General features: G+C 39.5%; 1 protein-coding gene across 7 annotated transcripts; it reads right to left on the bottom strand.

Annotated features, from left to right (window-relative positions):
* On the bottom strand, nt 1–23,614 carry LOC121861310 (solute carrier family 22 member 21-like). Of its 7 annotated transcripts, none has more exons than XM_042358966.1 (11): nt 23,595–23,614; nt 14,836–15,106; nt 11,764–11,946; nt 11,484–11,587; nt 11,024–11,178; nt 5,110–5,278; nt 4,423–4,683; nt 2,863–3,074; nt 2,461–2,642; nt 1,088–1,248; nt 1–616 (listed from the first exon to the last, which is right to left on the bottom strand). In XM_042358966.1, exons 2-11 carry the CDS (start codon nt 15,058–15,060, stop codon nt 475–477), a joined length of 1,794 nt encoding a protein of 597 aa, XP_042214900.1. In that variant the 5' UTR covers nt 15,061–15,106; nt 23,595–23,614; the 3' UTR covers nt 1–474. The 7 variants fall into 7 exon arrangements, with proteins under 7 accessions (XP_042214900.1, XP_042214898.1, XP_042214895.1 ...); XM_042358964.1 differs by lacking the exon at nt 23,595–23,614 and adding an exon at nt 17,637–17,690; XM_042358961.1 differs by lacking the exon at nt 23,595–23,614 and adding an exon at nt 17,104–17,232 and having other exon boundaries at nt 14,836–15,273.

Below are 23,614 nucleotides of genomic sequence, written 5' to 3'. Positions count from 1 at the left end.
TATCAATTCCTTTTTATTATTTACTTGCTCATAAAATACATAATACACTCACACCATATTTAAAAAATATATATTTCTTATGAATTGTTAGTTTAACATCCAAAGACAAATAAAGTGAAAAGAAAGAATACATTTATTTTGATGGCCAGTATACGAGGAAGGCGCTAATATAAGACTTGTGACCGTCAGCAGTTCGGTAATTATGATGGGTGTGTTTAGACACAGTTTTGTATGCTGATTACTTTCACTTCTATGAATTTCTAGATATAGACGAGTTAAAATATAGACTAGGTTAGGTTAGCACATGATTTCCGCCATTTTTATATTTTTCCCAACATACTACAATATTCCCTAATAAAATCAGTGAAAACTTAGTATTGTTAAACCCATTTTCAATGAAAAACAGCGGACGGTCACCCTTGGAAGGCTGTACTTTGTGTTGTGTGAAAATAATTTTCAAGTCAGGTTCACATCTTACGAATCAGGTTCAGACGGTCGGCTTCGGTCTCTCAGAACAAGTTGGGCGTCTTGTGCAGCTTCCATCTTGTCTACGTCGACACCCAAGGGAATTTTGGATCTAAAGCAAAGACTGTGGTCACACTGCGGCGTCACCGACCTAGGTATTAATTTTACTTATTTGTAATTTATTTCTACGTTATTCACTGTGAGGAGAACTCATTTAGTTTACTTTCTTTAGCTGTAACACAAAAATTGGTGGTAAAATTGACGTATGGATATCGGCTTTATGTTTAATTACTTAACCTCAACAAATGTAATAACAAACACGAGTAATTAAACTAATATATAATGCATAACGTAAAGAAGTCAGGTATAATTTTGATTTAAGTTAATAATATTTGATAAATAAGTAAATCATTCGGTGTTTACTCCACAGAGTCTTTAACAGGTGATGAATATTATTTATCTTCAATTACTCGACAAAGTAAAAAGTTTGCTTGAACTGTTTTTTCTACTTAATTTAAATTGATGCTGAATTTATATGTTTATTCTTTAATAATATTAAAATAAAGCAATATATTTCTAACGTGCAATAACAGGTGGGGAATGATCAAGAGAGAAGACTAACCTGCGGGAGGAAGTACGGGAGTGGCTGAAGAAGAGTTCGGCCTGGGGGATAGTCTGGGGCAGTGCTACACCTGCAGTCTCTGGCAGCAGGAGCGTGGACACCCCAGCTACCAGTGACAAACCGCCGAACACTAGCAACGGTGCCCTCTTGTGCCACTCTCCCTGTAACACAGTACAGTATAGTACAGATACAGTTCTCTCCATGGGTAATAATTTAGAGAACTATCTCTTCAAAAGCAACAACTTCAAGAAAATTGTATATAGAATTTTTTTTTCTTATCGTTGGATTACCCCCCAAACATCCCCCCCCCCCCACCCCCACACAAAAAAGTGGATGAATTGCAAGTTTGGAAGTTTCCTAATTATGTTTTTCTCTAGTTTCATTAAGAGTAAATATGATCGTGCTCTTCCTTTTTTTGACAATGAGGTAGGATAAAATGACACCTTGACGAAATTTAACCTAAAATAATGCACTTCCATGCAAGGTTAGGTTAGGTTAGATTATGAAATTGTGAATTGTCGAATCTCTACAAAGTGTTCTTGATTATCAAAAAATATATTCAGTGTTCGGGGGTTTGTTAAGGCTTTCATAGCACCCACACCCACGAGGAACCTTAACCAATCAATAATTTCTTGGACGGCTAAAATAACTGACGTGTTTCACAGACAAACAGAAAGTTGTCGAAATATACACAAGCAGCTCTCTTCGCACTGCACTTATTTTATAGGGCTTATGAAAGATTATACTGCATATACCATGTGTCTTATGGTGATATCTTAAAATATTTTTTTTTTTGTAGGTTTGTTAAATAAGGAAGTTCCTGTAAAACATACTACAACTCGTCCCCTTGGGAATTTAGTCAGTTTTACGTTGATAAATTCTTATAATTGAAGCGCTATAGACGTCTAAAGAAACCTATCCCAGGTTCTGTTAGACATTTATTGTGGAATGATGTCTATTTCTCTTTACAAATATTAAAATCATTGACAGGAAAAAGAAATACTTGTGAAAAATTTCCACACCTGCTTTCGAAAGGAATGTAAATGGTTTGAAATTTAGACAATTTCGTTAAAAATATTCGACCTCTGGAAAACGACTATCAAACGAATACCGAAGCTGAAGCAACTTTACTATGGTTGGAATATGACGTCACCAAGCAGAACACTCACGCACTCCTCATAAGCTGTGGGTAAACATCAAATAATTATTTCCTAAATTTATGTAACTTTTCAAAATCTAAAGTTTGTTTGGTGGTCGTAAATTATAAAGATACTGAAAAAAATGGAAGAACTTAAAAAAACAGGTGAGTAACCTAGTAAATAGTACAGGTATCTGTTAGAGAATTCATTCAGTGTTTATCCTTGACACAATACCAGATAAACGATGGAGGGAGAGAGGAAGATAGCGACTCCGCCCAAAGTCTCGGCCAAGGCAACGCCCTGACCCCGCACCACCGTGGGAAACACCTCCGGGCAATACTGCAGAGTGATGTAGTAGGCTCCTGTGATGGTCGCCCGCCCCACCAGTGCCACCGTCAGCACCAGCCACTCCATATCTATTGGAAGAGCACATTGTAGGCACCACACAGCTGAAAGTCCTCCACACCACCATCACTCACCTGTTGGTATCATCACAAACTCACACACCGGTAAGTACCGCTCACTTGTAGATATCAGACACACACCTTTAGAACCACACCACCGCCACACGGAGATGACAAACCACTGCAGAGATCGTGAACTCATCTACAGGGTTCTCTCATCACCACCACACACCTTCCGGCACGGCAGCGTAGATGAAGCCAGCGGTGCTGGAGAGGAAGAAGGCGGCGGTAAGGGGAAGACGTCGTCCCAGGCGGTGGATGAGCCAGGGAACGCACCACGACGGCACCTCCACCACCGCCCCCAACAGGTAGCTCATGAACATGTTGCTTCCCAGATTCACCGTGTTCTGACAGTGGCCGTAGAAACACATACAGGCCAGCATCCTGTGGCAGCAAGGGTGAGGAGGCGATTGAAAAAATGGTCCCTTCATGATCTTGATAGGCCCTAACCTAACCTAACTAAGGATTTAGGATTGGAGAATGGCCCTGATGGGGTACTGATGGCCCCAAGCTATAGTGATGGACTAGTGCCCATTTGGAAGCAGAGAATGTGAGGTGCTATGATAATTAACACAAGCTAGGCGCTGCCTTACAGCTAATGTGGCACTACGCGCGTTTCCGTATTGTCTTGCCCCAACAGGAATGGTCAAACTCAGCCATAATAAACGTTGATCTAAATTATTTGTTTTCTGATTTATATCTGATCTCATGAAGTTTTAACTCATATCTGGTTTTCTCTTGTGTCCTGGAGACTGCTACATAATATATATTTTTCGAACAATGAGTTTTGTAGGTGAATACAGTATACTCTTAAGAGACGTTTACCGTCATAAAAAAATTACCACCATAACCATCACCTGCTCCAACTTGATACCACGAGAAGAAACTGTTTCACGAAGCTACTCGACCCCAATGAGCACCGATTCAGAACCAGTTTCCCATCCGACTATGAGACCAGTTTCCCATCCAACTATGAGACCAGTTTCCCGTCTGACTATGAGACCGAGGTATCGAGGCAAGGGTGTCTTCCTGGTAATCTCAGTAGCTCACTGGCTCGGTCTTTTCTCTGCGGCCTACGGTGTTCCACTTCACTCGGGGTGTGAACGACGAATTGTATTAAGGACTACTGCTGGTGGTGGTGTGGTTGGTTTGATGGTAGTGGTCTACGGAGTTAATCTCTGGTTCCTTGTGGTTGGCCATCGAATCCTAGACTTGCTACCTGAGCTGCCATCTCTATCAGGTTTTGGTGTTGTTAAATATAGTGTGTGAAATTAATGTTTAAATTAAGAATAATCGGGGAATATTCTGGTGTGTTTTGATAGATGCATAGTTGTTACTTTTGTTTTGATAATTGCATGTATTGTTTTACTTGTGCTATGTAATACACCTAATAACTTATCTTAATCAATACTTAATATAAATGTTATTAAATTACTGGATTTACATAATAATCTTCTTATCCCTTTCATGAACTTAAATTTGTCTGTCACAAACAGTGATTCTTGTGTGTATTCTCCTTACTTGCTGCATCCATGTATTTCAACCCCTAGATTATTCACTCTGCATTTTTACGTGTCAACTTTGCTTTTCTTCAATGTTGTGGGTAACAAGGAGAGACATCACACTGTGCCCTTCAAATATTTGAGTATATAAATGACTTGTTAATTATTTTTCAGACTAAAGATCATATCGCCTAGTTTACCAGACGACAAATTCATCTTCAGGTACTTACCATACCACCAGCACCAGCAGGATGTTCTTGCGGAGGTTAGGATACTTCACGGCATCGATGATCGACCGACTCGTTTCGTTGTCTTTGTCTCTTCTCTCCGTCTGATCGTCGTGCTGGTCGTTGTTAGTGTCAGTGAGGAACTGCGTGAACAATTCCTCTGGCAGACGGTGACTGTTCACCTTGGCCACCGTAGAAAGCTGGGCTCGAGCAGCCTCGCTCTTCCCTCCAGCTATCAGCCAGGACGAAGACTCTGGGATCCACCTGTAATTTTGGTATAGTCAGGTATAAGTTTCAAGCTTGTGAGCACTACAAGGCATTCTAAATGTGATGTAACAAAAAATATGTACAATACCGTAAAACTCTCCCCATATTGGCAATTGAAATTGTTTCTATACCTGTAATATAAACACAGGTAAATTAATGTAAAAAATACTTCACTTCTTGTGCCGGTGTCGAACAGTTGGTAATCGGGGAGCTTATACGCTAGACAACGATGGGATTAAAAGCTACTCCACCTTAACTACTGTCTAGCTGAAGGTTCACCGCACACCACTGCGTGACTCAGAGAGTAGGTTTAGTCCCCACACACCCGGGTCCAAGACAGCTTTTATTCAGATTCCCGGCACAAAGGTGTTGTCAGTATATGAGAATGAATAATATTAATGCAACAAGAGAAGCAGCACCTACTTGTAAGCCAGCAAGAGGACTAGAGGAGGAATGCCACTCATGAGAGCAAGGGTGTACCAGTCCCAGACGACCAAGGCGAGAGCTGCAGCTAGGATAGAGGCGATGGTGTAGCTCATCATGATGGTCAGCAGCGGCACCACACGACTCTCTCGCCCACAGTACTCCACCACTGTAACATATACTCCACCAGTACTCCACCGCTGTAACATATACTACACCAGTACTCCACCGCTGTAACATATACTACACCAGTACTCCACCACTGTAACATATACTCCACCAATACTCCACCGCTGTAACATATACTACACCAGTACTCCACCGCTGTAACATATACTACACCAGTACTCCACCGCTGTAACATATACTACACCAGTACTCCACCGCCGTAACGTATACTACACCAGTACTCCACCACTGTAACATATACTCCACCAGTACTCCACCACTGTAACATATACTCCACCAGTACTCCACCGCTGTAACGTATACTACACCAGCACTCCACCACTGTAACATATACTCCACCAGTACTCCACCGCTGTAACATATACTACACCAGTACTCCACCGCTGTAACGTATACTACACCCAGTACTCCACCACTGTAACATATACTCCACCAGTACTCCACCGCTGTAACATATACTACACCAGTACTCCACCACTGTAACATATACTCCACCAGTACTCCACCACTGTAACATATACTCCACCAGTACTCCACCGCTGTAACATATACTACACCAGTACTCCACCACTGTAACATATACTACACCAGTACTTCAACACTGTAACATATATTACACCAATACTCCACCACTATTACATATACTCTACCAGTACTCCACCACTGTAACATACACCAGTACTCCACCACTGTAACATATACTACACCAGTACTTCACCACTGTAACATACACCAGTACTCCACCAATGTAACATATACTACACCAGTCCTCCACCACTGTAACATATACTCCACCAGTACTCCACGACTGTAGCATATACTACACCAGTACTCCACCACTGTAACATATACTACACCAGTACTCCACCACTATAACATATACTACACTAGTACTCCACCACTGTAACCTATACTACACCAGTACTCCACCACTATAACATACTGTATACTACACCAGTACTCTCTACCACTGTAACATATACTACACCAGTACTTCACCACTGTTATATATACTCCACCAGTACTCCACCACTGTAGCATATACTCCACCACTGTAACATATACTACACCAGTACTAGACCACTGTAACATACACCAGCACTCCACCACTGTAACATACACCAGCACTCCACCACTGTAACATACACCAGTACTCCACCACTGTAACGTACACCAGCATCCACACTGCAACATACACCAGTACTCCACCACTGCAACATACACCAGTACTCCAATGCAACATACACCAGCAACATACACACATACACCAGTACTCCACCACTGCAACATACACCAGTACTCCACCACTGTAACATACACCAGTACTCCACCACTGTAACATACACCAGTACCACCACTGTACATACACCAGTACGCCACCACTGTAACATAATCCAACAGTACTCCACCACTGTAACATACACCAGCACTCCACCACTGTAACATACACCAGTACTCCACCACTGTAACATAATCCAACAGCACCACCACTGTAACATACACCACTCCACCACTGTAACGTACACCAGTACTCCACACTGCAACATACACCAGTACTCCACCACTGCAACATACACCAGCACTCCACCACTGCAACATAACCAGTACTCACCACTGTAACATACACCAGTACTCCACCACTGTAACGTACACCAGTACTCCACCACTGTAACATACACCAGTACTCCACCACTGTAACATACACCAGCATTCCACCACTGTAACATACACCAGTACTCCACCACTGTAACATACACCAGTACTCCACCACTGTAACGTACACCAGTACTCCACCACTGTAACATACACCAGTACTCCACCACTGTAACATACACCAGTATGCCACCACTGTAACATACACCAGTACGCCACCACTGTAACATAATCCAACAGTACTCCACCACTGTAACATACACCAGTACTCCACCACTGTAACATACACCAGTACGCCACCACTGTAACATAATCCAACAGTACTCCACCACTGTAACATACACCAGTACTCCACCACTGTAACATACACCAGTACAAACCACTGTAACATAATCCAACAGTACTCCACCACTGTGAATAATACCCCCACTAAACACATTGTGACGTGTACATTTTATATAAGCTCCAGCATGTACAGTAGTGTATTTCGATTTTTAAGAAGGGAGATAGATCACTATCCTCTAATTACCGTCCAATCAGTTTAACGACAATTGTAGGCAAATTGCTGGAAGCAATAATTTCAAACTCTATTCGAAATCACCTGGAGAAGCACAAATTGATCAATGATTCCCAGTATGGCTTCACAAGTACACGTTCATGTTTTACATATAAGAACATAAGAAAGTGGGATACTGCAGGAGGCCGACTGGCCCATACAGGGCAGATCCCTTTCACACCCATCCCAGCACTTCCATGTGCCTATCCAACTTCGTCTTGAAGCTTCCTAGCGTCCCCGATCCTACTATAGCACTCGGTAGCCTATTCCACATATCCACAACTCTATTACCAAACCAGTGCTTGCCTATATCCTTTCTGAATCGGAATTTATCTAATTTAAAGCCATTTGTTCTAGTTATTTCGTTATTACTGAGCTTCAGAACATCTTCCATTTTACCCTTGTGAATCCCACTTACCCACTTGTACACCTCTATCATATCTCCCCTAACTCTACGCCTCTCTAATGAATGTAAGCCTAAGCTTTTCAGTCTTTCTTCATATGGAAGGTTTCTAATATTATGGATCATTTTTGTCATTCTTCTTTGTACTCTCTCCAAAGAATCTATGTCCATTCTATAATAAGGACACCAGAACTGAACCGCATAATCCATGTGTGGCCTCACTAATGCTAGGTAAAGTTTCAAGATAACGTCAGCAGTTCTGTTACTCACAGACCTAGATATGAACCCAAGAATCCTGTTTGCCTTGTTGCGAACGCTAATACATTGTTTTCTAGGTTTCAAGTCGTTGCTAACAAATACACCTAGATCTTTTTCACAAACTGAGTTTTCTATTTCCGTGTTACCTAGTTTATACTTAACGTTTGTATTCGTCTTCCCTATCTGTAGTACCTTGCATTTATCAGTATTAAAATTCATTTGCCAGTCTACTGACCACTCATGTAAGGTATCTAGATCTCTTTGAAGGTGTTCAAAGTCACTGTCTGAATTTATCACTCTCCCCATTTTGGTATCATCTGCAAATTTACTAATCCTACTAGTTATGCCTAAATCAAGATCATTAATGAATATAACAAACAGCAGAGGGCCTAATACAGATCCCTGGGGAACTCTGCTTTTGACCGCACCCCAGTCTGACTTTAATCCATTTATGCTGACTCTTTGTTTCCTACCAGTTAACCATGACCTAATCCATTTTAATACTGATCCACCTATTCCATGTGCTTCTACCTTCCTTATCAATCTCTCATGAGGGACTCTATCGAATGCTTTACTGAAATCTAAATAAATTATATCATATGATTTATCATTATCTACCGCTTCAAATACTTCTGAGAAAAAGCAAAGCAAATTTGTGAGACAAGAACGTCCCTGGGTGAACCCGTGCTGAGAAGAATGAATTAAGTTGAATGTTTCAAGGTGGCTTCTGATTTTTGTAGCAATAATTGACTCTAGCAACTTGCCTATGATTGACGTGAGACTAATGGGACGGTAATTTGATGCTATTGATTTATCACCCTTTTGAAAATCGGAACTACATTTGCAAGTTTCCAAGCTTCTGGCACTAGGCCCGATTCTAATGACTTATTAAATAAAACTGCTAATGGATTACTCAACTCATCTCTACATTCTTTTAATATTCTAGCATATACCTCGTCTGGACCAGGCGATTTATGAGGCTTCAGTTTGTTAATTACTTTAAGCACATCGTTACTAGTAATATTGACATTCATCAACATATTTTCTATACTGTCGTTATATACCTTATGAACTTCTGGAAACTGTGCTAGGTTTTCATTTGTGAATACGGAGCGAAAATGACTATTTAACTTACTACACATTTCTAACTCATCATCAGTCATTTCTCCTGTCGTAGTTTTAAGGGGACCTATTGTATCTCTAACCTTTGATTTATACAGTTGATAAAAAGCTTTGGGGTTATTTTTCGATTCGTTTGCTACCTTGATTTCATAATTTCTCTTTGCTTTCCTAATTTCTGTTTTACCTGTCTTGTTAGGTTCTGATAGTAACCAAGTAAGTGATTTTCGCCTTTCTTAACTTTTCTATATACTCCTTTCTTTTTCCCTAGAAGATCTAAGAGTCTATTATTCATCCATTTTGGTTGGTTCCGTATCGATCTGAATTTTCTTTCAGGGATGTGTTTATTTTGGGCATTATTGATTGTCGCAATAAATTGTTCATAAGTAGCTGCTAAATTAAATTCGGGGTTATCCCGTCCTAAGTTGACAGTTTCCGAAGGTGTGTGGGGGATTAATCTTTTGACCATTGGGTCATCCCTTAGGTCTCTCCTTATGCTACCGTAATTAGCCTTCCTAAAATCCGGGATCAAGGCCGAATTTTCCTTCTTCCTGCCATCCCATATTATGTTAAAATATATGGCTTTATGATCACTGTTTCCTAGTTCGTCTCCAATCCCAACATCTTTTACTAGATTTTCATTATTACTGAGAACTAAATCGAGGATATTATTTCCTCTATATTAACATTCTTTTCATCTATTTTCGAATCAGTGTACTGCGGGCACGATTATGATGCGGTATATCTCGACTTTAGCAAAGCCTTCGACAGAGTCCCCCACGAAACACTAATACGAAAAGTGGAGACTCATATTGCATTGGAGGAGATACTCTAAAATGGATTAAGGCATGGTTACAGGATAGGAAACAGCGAGTAAGCATTAACGGCTATATATCCGATTGGCGTAAAGTCACTAGTGGAGTACCCAAAGGCTCAGAACTTGGACAATTACTATTTATTATATACATAAACGGCGAAGACAGCAACATAAGTTGATTTGCTGACGACACTAAAATAGGGCGTGTATTTCAATCTGACGAGATCTCCGCAAAACTACTGGAAGATCTAAACAAATTTCTCGAATAATCTAAAAAATGGCAGATGAAATTTAATCTGGACAAATGTAAAGTAATAGTCTAGGAGAGGTAAACAGATAAACCAGATATCAGATGAACAATGTTGTTATAGAGAAATCCGACTGTGAGAAAGGTTGTGCCAATAGGCCCGCAGCAGTTTCCTCCATTCTTATGTTCTTAAGTTATCTCACGCCAAACTGCCACTGCACGAGTGTGATGTGTTAACATTCTGTGGGTTACGTCCTTTTAATTTTTTTTTTATATTACACAACTGCTCACTGTTCAAAACAACCTGTGGGGAATGTGCCTCTGTGGATTAACTCTTTGCTATAATTCCAGTATTCCACGTCATTTAATATAACAAAAACTAATGAAATGAACGGACGCATTTATTAGAGAATGATGTAGTTCAACAGTGTTCACTACCGGCAGCCGGCAGGAGGAACTAGACGACGTAGGTTCCTGGTCAGCTTGTTGCCTAAGTTTGAAATACAGTACCTGGGTCGAAGAGTTTATTATTTTAACATGAATTATTCCATGTACGAACGCAACCCCCACACACACAAACATTTTGTAATTATCTATATATTATATTCAATAATTTTGTTCTTATTAGTATGGAAAGGATTAAGGTAGACAAGAGAGAGAGAAATTACCCACCTAAGACGAAGGGTAGGTGACACACTATGTGGTGAGAGGAGCCCACCAGGAACCTCAGGGCGGTGAAACCGTAGAAGTCCTTGACGAATACACTGGCCACGCCCGCTACGCCATACACCAACAAACTCAGTCCCAACGTAGGCCGCCTACCACACCTGTCGGGGTTATGGCTCTTTTACCTGTGATGACCCATTACCTACCTATGGTGAGCTATGTTGTCCTAGCACCTAGTGTGTCTTTATTTTATTCTCGTATGGTCTGTGATGATCTAGAGTGGCTTGTGTTGACCTCAAGTGACATGATTTGAGCTGACCTGACATGATTTTTTTTCATATTAGGTGACCTCTACTGTCCTGGCATAACCTGTGTTGACCCGACATGACTCGTGCTGACTTGATATATTTGGGACTGACATGAATTAACTTACACTGACCTGACATAACCTGGAAGAGAGACTCACATATCAGAAGCGACGCCCCAGAGCCAAGAGCCGACAGTGTTGCCAATCCAGAACATCGTTACCACTATGTAGGGTCGCCAGGCGTCCTCACACACCCAGTTGTGCTGACGAGTTGTGAGAGCATCAGTGTTGGCTCTCTCTCTCTCTCTCTCTCTCTCTCTCTCTCTCTCATTCTCTCTCGTTATTTGCCCACCTTTCTTTTCAACATAAATCTTTAGTCAAACCATAAACGTAATTGATCAACTTTAACTTTAACAAACCTTTAATGAGCTTTACTGACCTCTGAGGTGTAAGATGAGAACATGAGATCGAACTCATACTTCCAACCGTCGACACAGGCTGCGATAGGTTCGGGCAGTTGCTCCAGCGAGGTCACGTTCATGACGTCATGATCGGCCAAGTAAGACTGGGTCACATTAAGGTCAAACTGGTGACAAGCGTAAGGCTTCCTGGAGTCCGAGTCCTGCAGTATGTATGTATGTTAGTACTGACTAAATGTATGTATATATGTATGTATGTATGTATGTTAGTATGTATGTATGTATGTATGTTAAGTACTGACTAAATGTATGTATGTATGTATGTATGTTAAGAATAATGTAAGGAAAGCAAAGAGAGACTATGAAATCAAAATAGCAAGAGAATCCAAGGCGAATCCCAAGGGGTTTTTCCATGTATATAGGACAAAGGTCAAGGACAAAGTTGGGCCTTTAAAGGGAGGGAGGGGAGAATTGATAAATGGCAGTGAAGAAATAAGCAAAGCATTGAACAGCTACTTCTTATCAGTTTTCACAGAAGAAATTTGCTATGAAATTCCGGAGGTGGAACTGATATTTAAGGGAAAGGAAGAAGAGAAATTAAAGAATATCACTATCAGAAAAGAGGATGTTCTTAAGAAGATAAATAGACTAAGGAATACAAAATCTCCAGGGCCGGATGAAATTTTCCCTCGAGTCTTAAAAGAGTGTAGGGAACAGATTAGCGGACCCCTCGTAAACTTATTTACAAAATCATTAGACACTGGAGTTGTGCCAGAGTTGTGGAAACAGGCAAATGTAGTACCCATATTCAAAAAGGGAGACAGAGCATCAGCGTCAAATTACCGGCCGATCAGTTTGACGTCAGTAGTGGGGAAATTTCTTGAATCAATTATAGCAGATAGCATCCGATCGCATCTAGAGAAAAGCAAATTAATCTAAGACTCTCAACATGGGTTTACAAAGGGAAAATCTTGTCTAACAAATTTGCTAACGTTTTTTAGGAAAGTCTTCGAGGTAGTAGATAATGACGAAAATTACGATGTTATTTACTTAGACTTTAGCAAAGCATTTGACAGAGTACCGCATCAGAGGCTTCTGAGAAAAATTGAGACTCATGGTATCGAGGGGAAAGTTTTAAATTGGATAAAATCATGGCTCACCGATAGAACGCAGAGGGTCAGCGTAGATGGTGTTAAATCTGAGTGGGGCCGTGTAACCAGTGGGGTTCCCCAGGGGTCAGTACTAGGCCCACTCTTGTTCATAATCTACATAAACGATTTAGATACTGGGATCAGCAGTGACATAAGCAAGTTTCCGGATGACACCAAAATAGGGCGGCAAATTAATTCAGGGCAGGATGCAAATGCATTACAGGAGGATCTAAATAAACTGCAGGGGTGGTCTGAAAAATGGCAAATGAAATTCAACACCAGCAAGTGCAGCGTACTTAATATTGGAAGAACAAATACTTATAATGTATACAGCCTTAACAACATCAACCTAGAGAAGTCGACTTGTGAAAGAGACCTAGGGGTACTTGTAAGCCCGGACCTACGGCCTAGAAAACAGTGCGTTAATGTTCGAAATATGGCAAACAGAGTATTGGGTTTTATATCTAGAAGTGTAAGTAACAAGAGTGCAGAGGTCTTATTGCAACTATATCTTGCGCTAGTCAGGCCGCACCTCGATTATGCGGTTCAGTTCTGGTGCCCCTATTCTAGAATGGATATAAATTCACTAGAGTCGGTGCAGCGAAGAATGACAAAAATGATTCCGGGACTTAGAAACCTTCCATATCAGGATAGGTTAAAGAAACTTAACTTGCATTCCCTAGAAAGACGAAGAGTGCGGGGAGATATGATAGAAGTATTTAAGTGGGTGAAAGAAATCAATAAAGGGGATATAGATAAAGTTCTTATAATATCCGAGCAGGATAGGACTCGGAGCAACGGATTCAAGTTGGATAAGTTTAGGTTTAGGAGGGAGATAGGAAGAAACTGGTTCACAAATAGGGTGGTGGACGAGTGGAACAAGCTTAGCAACTTTGTAGTAAGTGCGGGAACTCTGGAAAGTTTCAAAGGAGGCTAGATAGATTCATGGATGATAGAGAGTGGTAGTAACTCTCGACAGGAGCTGCCATGCACAGGCCAACCAGCCTTTTGCAGACTCCTTATTTTCTTATTTTCTTATGTTCTTATGTTAGTATGTATGTATGTATGTATGAATGTATGTATGTATGTATGTACGTATGTTAGTATGTATGTATGTATGTATGTTAGTATGTATGTATGTATGTATGTATGTTAGTATGTATGTATGTATGTATGTATGAATGTTAGTACTGACTAAATGTATGTACATATGTATTTATGTATGTGTGTATGTATGTATGTATGTACCTGTATGTATGTTAGTACTGACTAAATGTATGTATGTATGAATGTATGTATGTATGTATGATAGTATGTAGATATGTTTGATTGTATGAGAATATTTACGTTATAATTTTTTCAAGTGTTTTTTAATCTTTGTTCGATGATGTTATTTACCTCGACCTCAGCAAAGGTGGAGGGGAAATTATAAATTGGATTAAGTTATGGTTAAAGAACAGGTAACGGGGCCGTGTAACTCACCTGTACAGTAGTCTAGTATAAAAATAATAATTTAAGCAATCTTTAAATAAGTTTTTGATCGGGTATGTAATAGTGGTGAAGAACCATTCAAGAGCCTCACTAATTTGAACAGGATGGGTGTCTGTAGGAGGAGAGAGGAGCCCTGAAGAGGCTATAGTCTATCCCTTAATATTGTTTCTTTGTTCTCAGGAGACACGGGAGCCCATGTAAAGGAGTTAACATTATCCTCTAACACCTGGTACTTGGCGACCTTGTTAACACGAGTGTTGGTTTAAGCATTGTAGAGGAATATGGGTTTCTTATTACATTTTTGGAAGGGGTTTCTAGTGCATTGTTGACCACACTACCTGAAGCGCTTAGTATATCTTAACTACTTGTGTTTACTTCTCCCCCCCTTCCCTTCCCCTCCTGGCTCTCTCTCTCTGTCTCTCTCTCTCCTCCTTCTACCTTGGTTCTTACAAAGGGCGTCTTATTGAGCAGAGGAACAAGATGGTTATATAACTCTTGGTCTCTTCCTTCATGAGGTCTCTGGTTGCAGGTGTGAAGAGGCGCCGTCAACACGAAGAGCTGCGTGTAGAAGGTGAAGGCAACGATCCCTGTGGTGAGTGGTATCAGCAGGAAACACAATAGACGCTGATACAACCCAAAGGACCCGATGACTGACAGCAGGTCCTCGAAGTGCATATTGGTGGAGGAGGAAGAGGTGGTGGTGGCAGGCGAGGAAGTTTAACTGTTTTAAGGAGGTTTTTTTTAGGATCTGATTATTGGTGGTGAAGGAGTGGTGATGGTTGTTGGTGAGTGTATTCGTGTGGTTGTGATGTGGTTACTGTGGTGGTGTGGTTGTGTTGTGGTGCTGGTTAAGTAATCCTTCTCCTTACTGGGATATGGTGATCAAGTCTGAGGAAACAAGATGATAACTGAAGTGTACATACGGTAATATATATATATATATATATATATATATATATATATATATATATATATATATATATATATATATATATATATATATATATATATATATATATATATATATATATATATATATATATATATATATATATATATATATATATGTATGTATATCATGTAGATCCACAATTAAAACGTGGATAAGATAAATCTTTATAAAATCACTCAGGGAAAAGAGAAACAATGGAGCACCTTAGCTTTCGTCTTTATCTAAGACATCTTTTGTGTTAAATACTATGACACAACGGACGAAGGATTTTGACAACCCTACCGAGACAACAGTAGTAACAGTGTTCATTCTGAAATTCATCGAACTTCTCCATAAAGATATTCTTTTTAATTATGTTACATAAGGTAAGAAGAGTATGTAAGGGATTTAAGGCATAACACACACACACACAGGATCCGTAAATAGTAACAGCCCAACCTTGAACCATTAGCATGACCCTGGGTGATAACACCAGAACTACGCTGTTACAGTTGTCACAAAACTGCAGTTAATGTTTTTTGTCTTAACAGAGTCACATTCTTCAAGGATCACGCTCTGATATTAATGAAGGTAGTTGAGGCGTTTATAGGACTGATAAAAGAGGGAGTAAGTCGACATTGTGAATTAATCAGTTGTGTTAAGTATGAAGTGAATCTGGAGGCTCACCGCTTACGAACAGTTCAATGAAGATAAGATGGTCAGTCGTATGGTTATGTAAAATAGTCACTGGTGCTTCTTAGGTAGTTAATAAGACTCTCACCCTCTTATCCTTTTTGAGTATTGTGATGGTTTAACGGTTTATAATGATGCTTTAAACCTTTAATTACAATAATTTGAAACATCACCTACTGTACGTTGCGTCATGGGGGAGACAAGAAGTAAAAACAAACAGTACTTGATAACCTCTTAACAAATATCATCTCAAGAGCAGCGACTGATACCCGAGGCACCGACTCTATACAGAGATAGTGAAGAAAATAAATAAAGCGTGATAGTAATCACTAGTAACGATGTTAGTAAGCAAATAGACATACTAAAGCCTAATAAGTCACCAGGTCCCAATGAGATATTTGCCAGAGTATTAAAGGAATGTTATAATCTTTATTGGGAGGAGTTACAGTCAAATGGAGCTAGTGACGTTCAGAGGGAACTAGTAACAGCCAGATGGCGCTAGTAACGTTCAAGTGGTGCTAGTAACGTCCATATGGTGCTAGTAACATACAGATAGATGGTGAAAGTAACGTCCAGGTGATGATAGTAACATCCTGATGGTGCTAGTAACGTACAGATGGTGCTAGTAACGTACAGATGGTGATAGTAACGTACAGATGGTGATGGTAAAGTCCAGATGGTGATACTAACGTACAGATGGTGAAGGTAACGTCCAGGTGATGATAGTAACGTCCTGATGGTGCTAGTAACGTACAGATGGTGCTAGTAACGTACAGATGGTGATAGTAACGTACAGATGGTGATAGTAACGCACAGATGGTGATGGTAAAGTCCAGATGGTGATACTAACGTACAGATGGTGAAGGTAACATACAGATGGTGAAGGTAACGTCCAGACGGTGATGGTTACATTAAGTCCTTTTCCATTTTATGTATCTAAAGATAATGTACGAAAAATAAGGTAATTATGTCATTAATCGTACATTTACGCCTGAAACTTATATATGAACACCGACTGTGTCTCTGTACAGCTATCTTTCTCTCCTGCATTCTTGAACACTTTCATAAGACCTGCAATTTTTGTCATTAAATACCTCATAAATGCGGTTTCGCCGATCTAGTAGGTCTGTAATTCTTGTTCTGTACTGTACACCTCACACTTTATAACTCTCAGAGTCTTTACGAGACTTAATTAACAGTGAAGTGCGAGTACTCAGACGTGTTTACAGGTAATTATCAACAACGATAAAATCTACACACTCATAGATAAGACAGTTAAGACGCAGGTAAACACAGCTTACATAAAACACTCACTGCATCTTACTTACTGTACGATGCTAATGAATAATCTTGAGTTCAATATTTCATCCTAACATTATACCTTTGACTGTTCAGTTCTTCACTGCACTTTGGAAACAATGAAGGAGTCATATTAGTGTTTAACAAAAGGATCGGAGCGCTAAGTGTAGAAATAGATTTGAAACTGATTTACTTATTAAATGGTCACTGTTGTTGAGTCATATTGATAAATAGTTATGGTTATAAGTGTAGATTTATCTTTAAAGTGACGTGTACGGAGAGATGGCTGGGCACTTAAGACAGGTGTGTTAATTAAGCTACTACTCACAGGTGGAGATGTAGAAGAGGAGCGTCTTATGTAGGATGAAAAACACGACTGATGCACCATCCACCCACCCACCCACATCTTACAATAGCTCCCCTCCCTCTCTCTCTTTCTCCCCCTCCATCCCACCCTCTACCATATATCAACTGTACTTCACAGACCACTACCACACACCACTACCACACACCACCTTCCCATATTCACCTCCACCCACTTTCTCATCACCTTCAACAGTTTCTTTATCCACCACATCCACCCACGAACTTCACCCACCGCCCTCATCCACCACCCTCAGCTGACACTTGAATGGGCAAATTTTGTATGTACTATAAATTTACGTATGCATATATGTTTGTATCTATGATGTACAGTAGGGGGCAGTGAAATTTTGCTCAAAGCTGCACTCTTCAGGCATTGTTCCTTATACATATCTAAGACTCCATGCCAAATTTGAAGCTGATATGTCGAGGTTTAGTCTGCCGCATTTTCTACTGAAATTTTTAAATTTACCTACAGTACTAGCCAAACAGCCGCTGTGGCGGTGCAATGTTCTGTTCAGTGTTTATCAACTTTTTTTTCATATCTCTTATTTCATTTAAGTTGTCTTGTTGCAGATGAGTATGGTGCTATGTCTATATTGATTATCAGCCTTTTCTCATTTCATTTCTCAATGTTGTGTTACTGTACTGTAATGTAGGGAAGACCGCCACTCGTGTGATGATAAAGAATGAGAAGACCGAGAAATGGAGTTCGAGGATGATGGTGAAAGATCATTATGTCATCATGGTTGAGCCTGACAATGAATATCTCACACATGTGACTCCCAAGACTGGACACGGAAAGCAGATTGCCAAAACTATTCACGAGTTTCTGGTGGAGAAAAATCTAACCCAGCAGCCCATTGTGTGTGTTGGTTATGATGGAACCAATGTAAATGTAGGATCAGAAAATGGAGTCATTCATCATCTTGAAATGTTACTTGGTCACCCGCTCCATTATTTCATATGTCAGCTTCACGGAAATGAGCTGCCTTTCCGCGCAGTTTTTTATCACTATGATGGTAAACCAAGTGGTCCTGAGCATTGGCGTGGTCCCATTGGAAAGCAGATCAAGGAGTCTTTGTCTGAGCTTCCAGTTGTCGCCTTCCAGCCAGTCAGTTTCCCTGATTTCCCTGTGTTTAATGATGAAGTGGAGAAAGATCTGTCCTGGGATCAGAAATACCTGTATAGGATTTGTAAAGGAGTTATCACAGGTGTTGTTGAAGATGACTTGGCTGCTATTGAGCCAGGTCCTCCCTGTGTGTCAAGGTGGAACACCTTATGGAGTAGAATCCTCAGGCTGTATGTAGCAACATCAAGACCCAGCCATGAGTTGAAAAGAATTGTCATTACAATAATAAAGTTCAGTGCTCCAATGTGGTTTTACATCAAGATACACCCTTACGTAACACACGGTTCAAGGAACGTATTCCAGTCCCTGCTATATATGAAACACCTGAATAGTGAGGAGGAGACGATAGTGAAGAAGGCTGTCCAGAGAAATGCATACTTCGCCCACACAGATCAACTTCTTCTTGGTATGTGTGCAGATGAGGACATGACTGTCAGAGAAAAAGCTGTCTCAATGATAAGAAAAATTAGAGAGGAGAATCAGCAAAAGGAAGAATGCACTGGCAGATCTGAAGAGGAGGAGGAAGATTCTGATGCTGCTGTTGACGAGAATTTGTTAAACTATACTGATGAGGAGGGTAAAGATGGAGATGGGAATGAGGATGTGCCTCCTGTAGTCAACATGAGAAAGGTGGTGACTCCGAAACTAAAGTGGCAAGCAAAAAACTATCATTCCATGATTAACTGGAGGAATGAACTCAAGACTGAGCCTCCTTACATTGCTTCTCTGTCAAATCTACAGGTTAATGACATTCTTGAGACACCATTAGTGGTGCCCAAGTGGCCAAACAGCACTCAGGCGGTCGAGAGAGGCATAAAAGTGATGACTGAAGCTTGCACTGAAGTGACGGGATACGAATCGAGAGATGGATATATTAGGCAAAGATTATTGTCTAGGAAAATGATGCCAAGGTTCCGCACAAAAAAGAATTTCAATATGAACTTGTAATGATTTTCTATACGGTGTACCTGTAAAATAACATGTGAATTAAATCGATGTCACCCATGTAAAATTTATCATTATCCTGGAAAACATTAAATGACACCTAATTTTTGGTATACTGTACACTAAAAGTTGACAAAAAGTCGTTCGCGATGCGGCAGGGTAAGTATGCATGAAATGGCATGAAATTTTGCACAGGTGTTTGTTACAGCCATACAAACGATGCCTGAAAAGTGCAGCCTGCAACTCAAATAAAAGTGTTTTTCCCTGCCCCCTAATGTACAGTGACGTAGGTAGATTCATACAGGGATACAGGTACAGGTGCCTCCGTTATTATTATTATTATTATTATTATTATTTGTTAATACAATTATTACAGCTGTTATGAATTCATATCCTCGTTATAATGATTGTTGTTATTGTGTCTGCCCCATAAGGAGGGAGTCAAATTGTTTTCTTTCTTCTACTTCTTCCACACAACAAACTTATTTTTTTATTTTTTATTTTTTTTACGGGGAATAGCCCACCCGAACACAGGTCATCGACCCACAACGGAGCCTGGTGGGGCGGGGGGGGGGCAAAAAATAAAGGTAAAAAGAAATTAAATATAGAAAAGAGAAAGACTATTTTAATCTACACCACGAAAATACCACGCCTTGAGCTGTTTACATTATTAACATATTACCGGTGAAATTGGGATATATCGATTAAAATAACGGCAATATATACCACTTACTTCATAATTGTGTTTACCAATGTTACTTTGTGTTATGCGTCCTTCTCTTTACAAACAACTCGTAATTGCATGCATATATTACTAGGAATTATTTATTGGTGCTTGTTGAGGACAGGACGCTTGAGACGGAGGAAGAGCGGTAGATAGTTTCGTCAACGCCCGAGTTTTCAGAGGAACAGACGTGGACGAAAGGTCTTGTCGCCAGAGGAACATTAAGCGTAGACCGAGACGTGAAGTGAATGTACAGTACAGCCAAACACCCCTGTCATCCCCCAGTTGTTAGACGAGGACTGAAGGTGGCTAAAAGTGTCTTCAGGTAGGTTTGTTGATGCTCAAGGTGTTTGGAGGGTTTCCTTATACCAAGGAAAATGAAGATGGGAAGTGTAAAATTGGGTGTTGGTGGCTGTTATGGATGCTGTGTCTCAGACTCGCTGTTCTTGTGACTACCTTCGTGCTGTTGCTCCTCCCTCAGGTATACGTCGCCTTCGAGAATAACACCAGTGTCGTGATAGACAGACTTTGGTCCTATTGTTACATGGTCGCATATACCACTTTCAGCGTTCTCCTGGTGGTGACCTGCCCACGTCTGGCAAAGTTTCTCCACGCCTTGGACAATCTCGAAGTAAGTTACCAGCTGGAAAAAAAGACCAACTGTTTTGACATCTGCGTTTATGTAGCCAGTGCTGTGGTCCTGGCAACCTACACACTCGAGTCTATTGGTTTCTTCAGGACGCCTGATAACCCACAAAACGTAACCGTAAATAATATTTGTTACACTATTGCCTACGCCATTGTGTGGGGTATTGGCGGATTCTCCTTAATGGTCAAAATAGGTTTGTTTATCATCATAATCAGAAAATTGCAAGAATCTCAGGAGAAAATCACAGGATACAATCGTGAAGTGGATCATCAGGACGCTTCCAACCGCTCATCTGTGGACAGAGGAGACACAACTACGGATGTATGGATGAAAGAAGATAAACAATTCTCCACCGAAACAATAGAATCCCATGACCTCCAAGTTCCCGAAAGAATAAGAAACTGTCACCAACACCTCGCCATCAGTCACAGAACATCAGGTGGTGACGGAAGGATGAAACAAGAAGCGTTACTCAGCCTCAGGACGTTTGAGACGATGGAGAGAAAGCTGGTAGCCCTGGAGTAGTGTGTGCTACATTACTACGGCCCCACCTTACTGACAGTGTTCATCATCATGAGTACCGGCATCACTCTTTCCTTCTACTTCGTCATCGATGAGTACATGGTCAGCGGTCAGGTGGAGTGGAGGCTGTTGCTGACGGCGATCATCATGGCGACCTTGTTCCTCGTCTTGAACTCTGGGCCTGATAACTTCAATAACCAGGCAAGTGGCGCTATCATATATCTTGATAAAAACACACGGGAAAAGGGAAACAGCGGAGCACCTTAGCTTTCGTCTTTATACATATATATATATATATATATATATATATATATATATATATATATATATATATATATATTATATATATATATATATATATATATATATATATATATATATATATATATATAATATATATATATATATATATATATATATATATATATATATATATATATATATATATATATATATATATATATATATATATATATATATATATATATATATATATATATATATATATATATATAATATATATATATATATATATATATATATATATATATATATATATATATATATATATATATATATCCTGGTGGTCCAGCGGTTAGCGTTCCCCGGTCAGTCATAGGCTTGTGGGCAGTGGGTTCGAATCCGCGTGCTTTATTGGGCTAATGAAATATATATATATATATATATATATATATATATATATATAATATGGTGTGTTACATTTGTATGCATGCACGCTTGCATAATCATTGATCAACAAGTATTTATGAACTTTTCTCAGGAGTTATTCAGTAATTTAACTTTTCCCTATTTACTTAATCTTTTTTTCTCTATATTTACAGCGGCGGCGACAAGCCCTCAGGTTACGTGGGCAAGTAAACAACTTCAGAGACCTTCAGGTACGTTCTATCTCTACCTTTTAGTTACTTAGAGCAATATATATATATATATATATATATATATATATATATATATATATATATATATATATATATATATATATATATATATATATATATATATATTATGCTACATGGGGATAATTATCTCATGGCATTAATTTCAATATTTTTGTCTTAATTCTGGCTAGCCATGAGCGATAAATGGTCACCAAAAATTTTGGCATGAAGACCTTCTTTTGGTTTTCACAAAACCCTCATGTCCCTTATTTTTCATTTAACTAAGTTTTACAATTTGTATATGTACTGATATTTATATTATTTGTTATGGTGTACTGATTGTAGATGTATTGCAAGGCAAAGGATGTTAGTGTTCGTAGAAATATCTAGCCGTCTAGTTGTTGTAGCTAAATTTATCAATTTTTTAATGTTTAACAAGAATCAAGCATTCTTTTCTTTTTTTTTACTTCGCTCCCTCAGTTTGGGAACCACTGAATTATAGATCGTCATAATTCTGTACATACCAATGGCTAGTTTCACAGCAAACCTGACCTTACCATTGGCTGTTAAATGGTGGCAGACGATGTCTTAAATGAAACTGAGCAAATTTTACCATTTACGAATCAATTTCCATTGAGTTGTAGCAATAAATATATAAGTTATCCTTATCTGGTAAAAGCGTTCATCCTACATAGTCTCCCCTACGGTACATACTGTTATGTGTCAAAGGGGTAAATTTCGTAACAAACAAACAGTGAATGTATTTAAAGTGAATTACTGTATATGGTTCTTAATGTTTGTATTGGGAAGAGCTCCAACTACGGTATAATATGCGGATTGAATGTGGCCCCTTTTATACGTGAGTACATGATGATTGGAGTAAAGAAAGTTGAAGTAAAATATATAACTATGTTTACATCTCTTACCACAATTAACAATGAAATGGAATATAATCACCTTGAACATACAAAGTTACTCTAGGGTCACAAACATCACTGATAAACAAATTAATACACAATTATAAATGCAAGTAACACAAATACATAAACTACCATAACAGCCAGCCAGCCTC

The sequence above is a fragment of the Homarus americanus genome, unplaced genomic scaffold (genome assembly GCF_018991925.1).
Source record: "Homarus americanus isolate GMGI-L3 unplaced genomic scaffold, GMGI_Hamer_2.0 scaffold44003, whole genome shotgun sequence".
In the NCBI taxonomy this organism is placed as follows: domain Eukaryota; kingdom Metazoa; phylum Arthropoda; class Malacostraca; order Decapoda; family Nephropidae; genus Homarus; species Homarus americanus.
Note: the sequence above shows the minus strand (reverse complement) of the source record. Positions and strands in the feature narration are given on the sequence as shown.

What these genes read in the sequence shown, in the direction of transcription:
- LOC121861310 (XM_042358966.1), bottom strand. Translation starts at nt 15,060, where the DNA reads ATGCACTTCGAGGACCTGCTGTCAGTCATCGGGTCCTTTGGGTTGTAT. An exon ending in TCACCTACCCTTCGTCTTAG is followed by an intron (nt 5,279 to 11,023) that starts GTGGGTAATTTC and finishes TATATGTTACAG; the next exon opens with TGGTGGAGTACTGTGGGCGA. An exon ending in GTCCTCTTGCTGGCTTACAA is followed by an intron (nt 4,684 to 5,109) that starts GTAGGTGCTGCT and finishes CCAAAATTACAG; the next exon opens with GTGGATCCCAGAGTCTTCGT.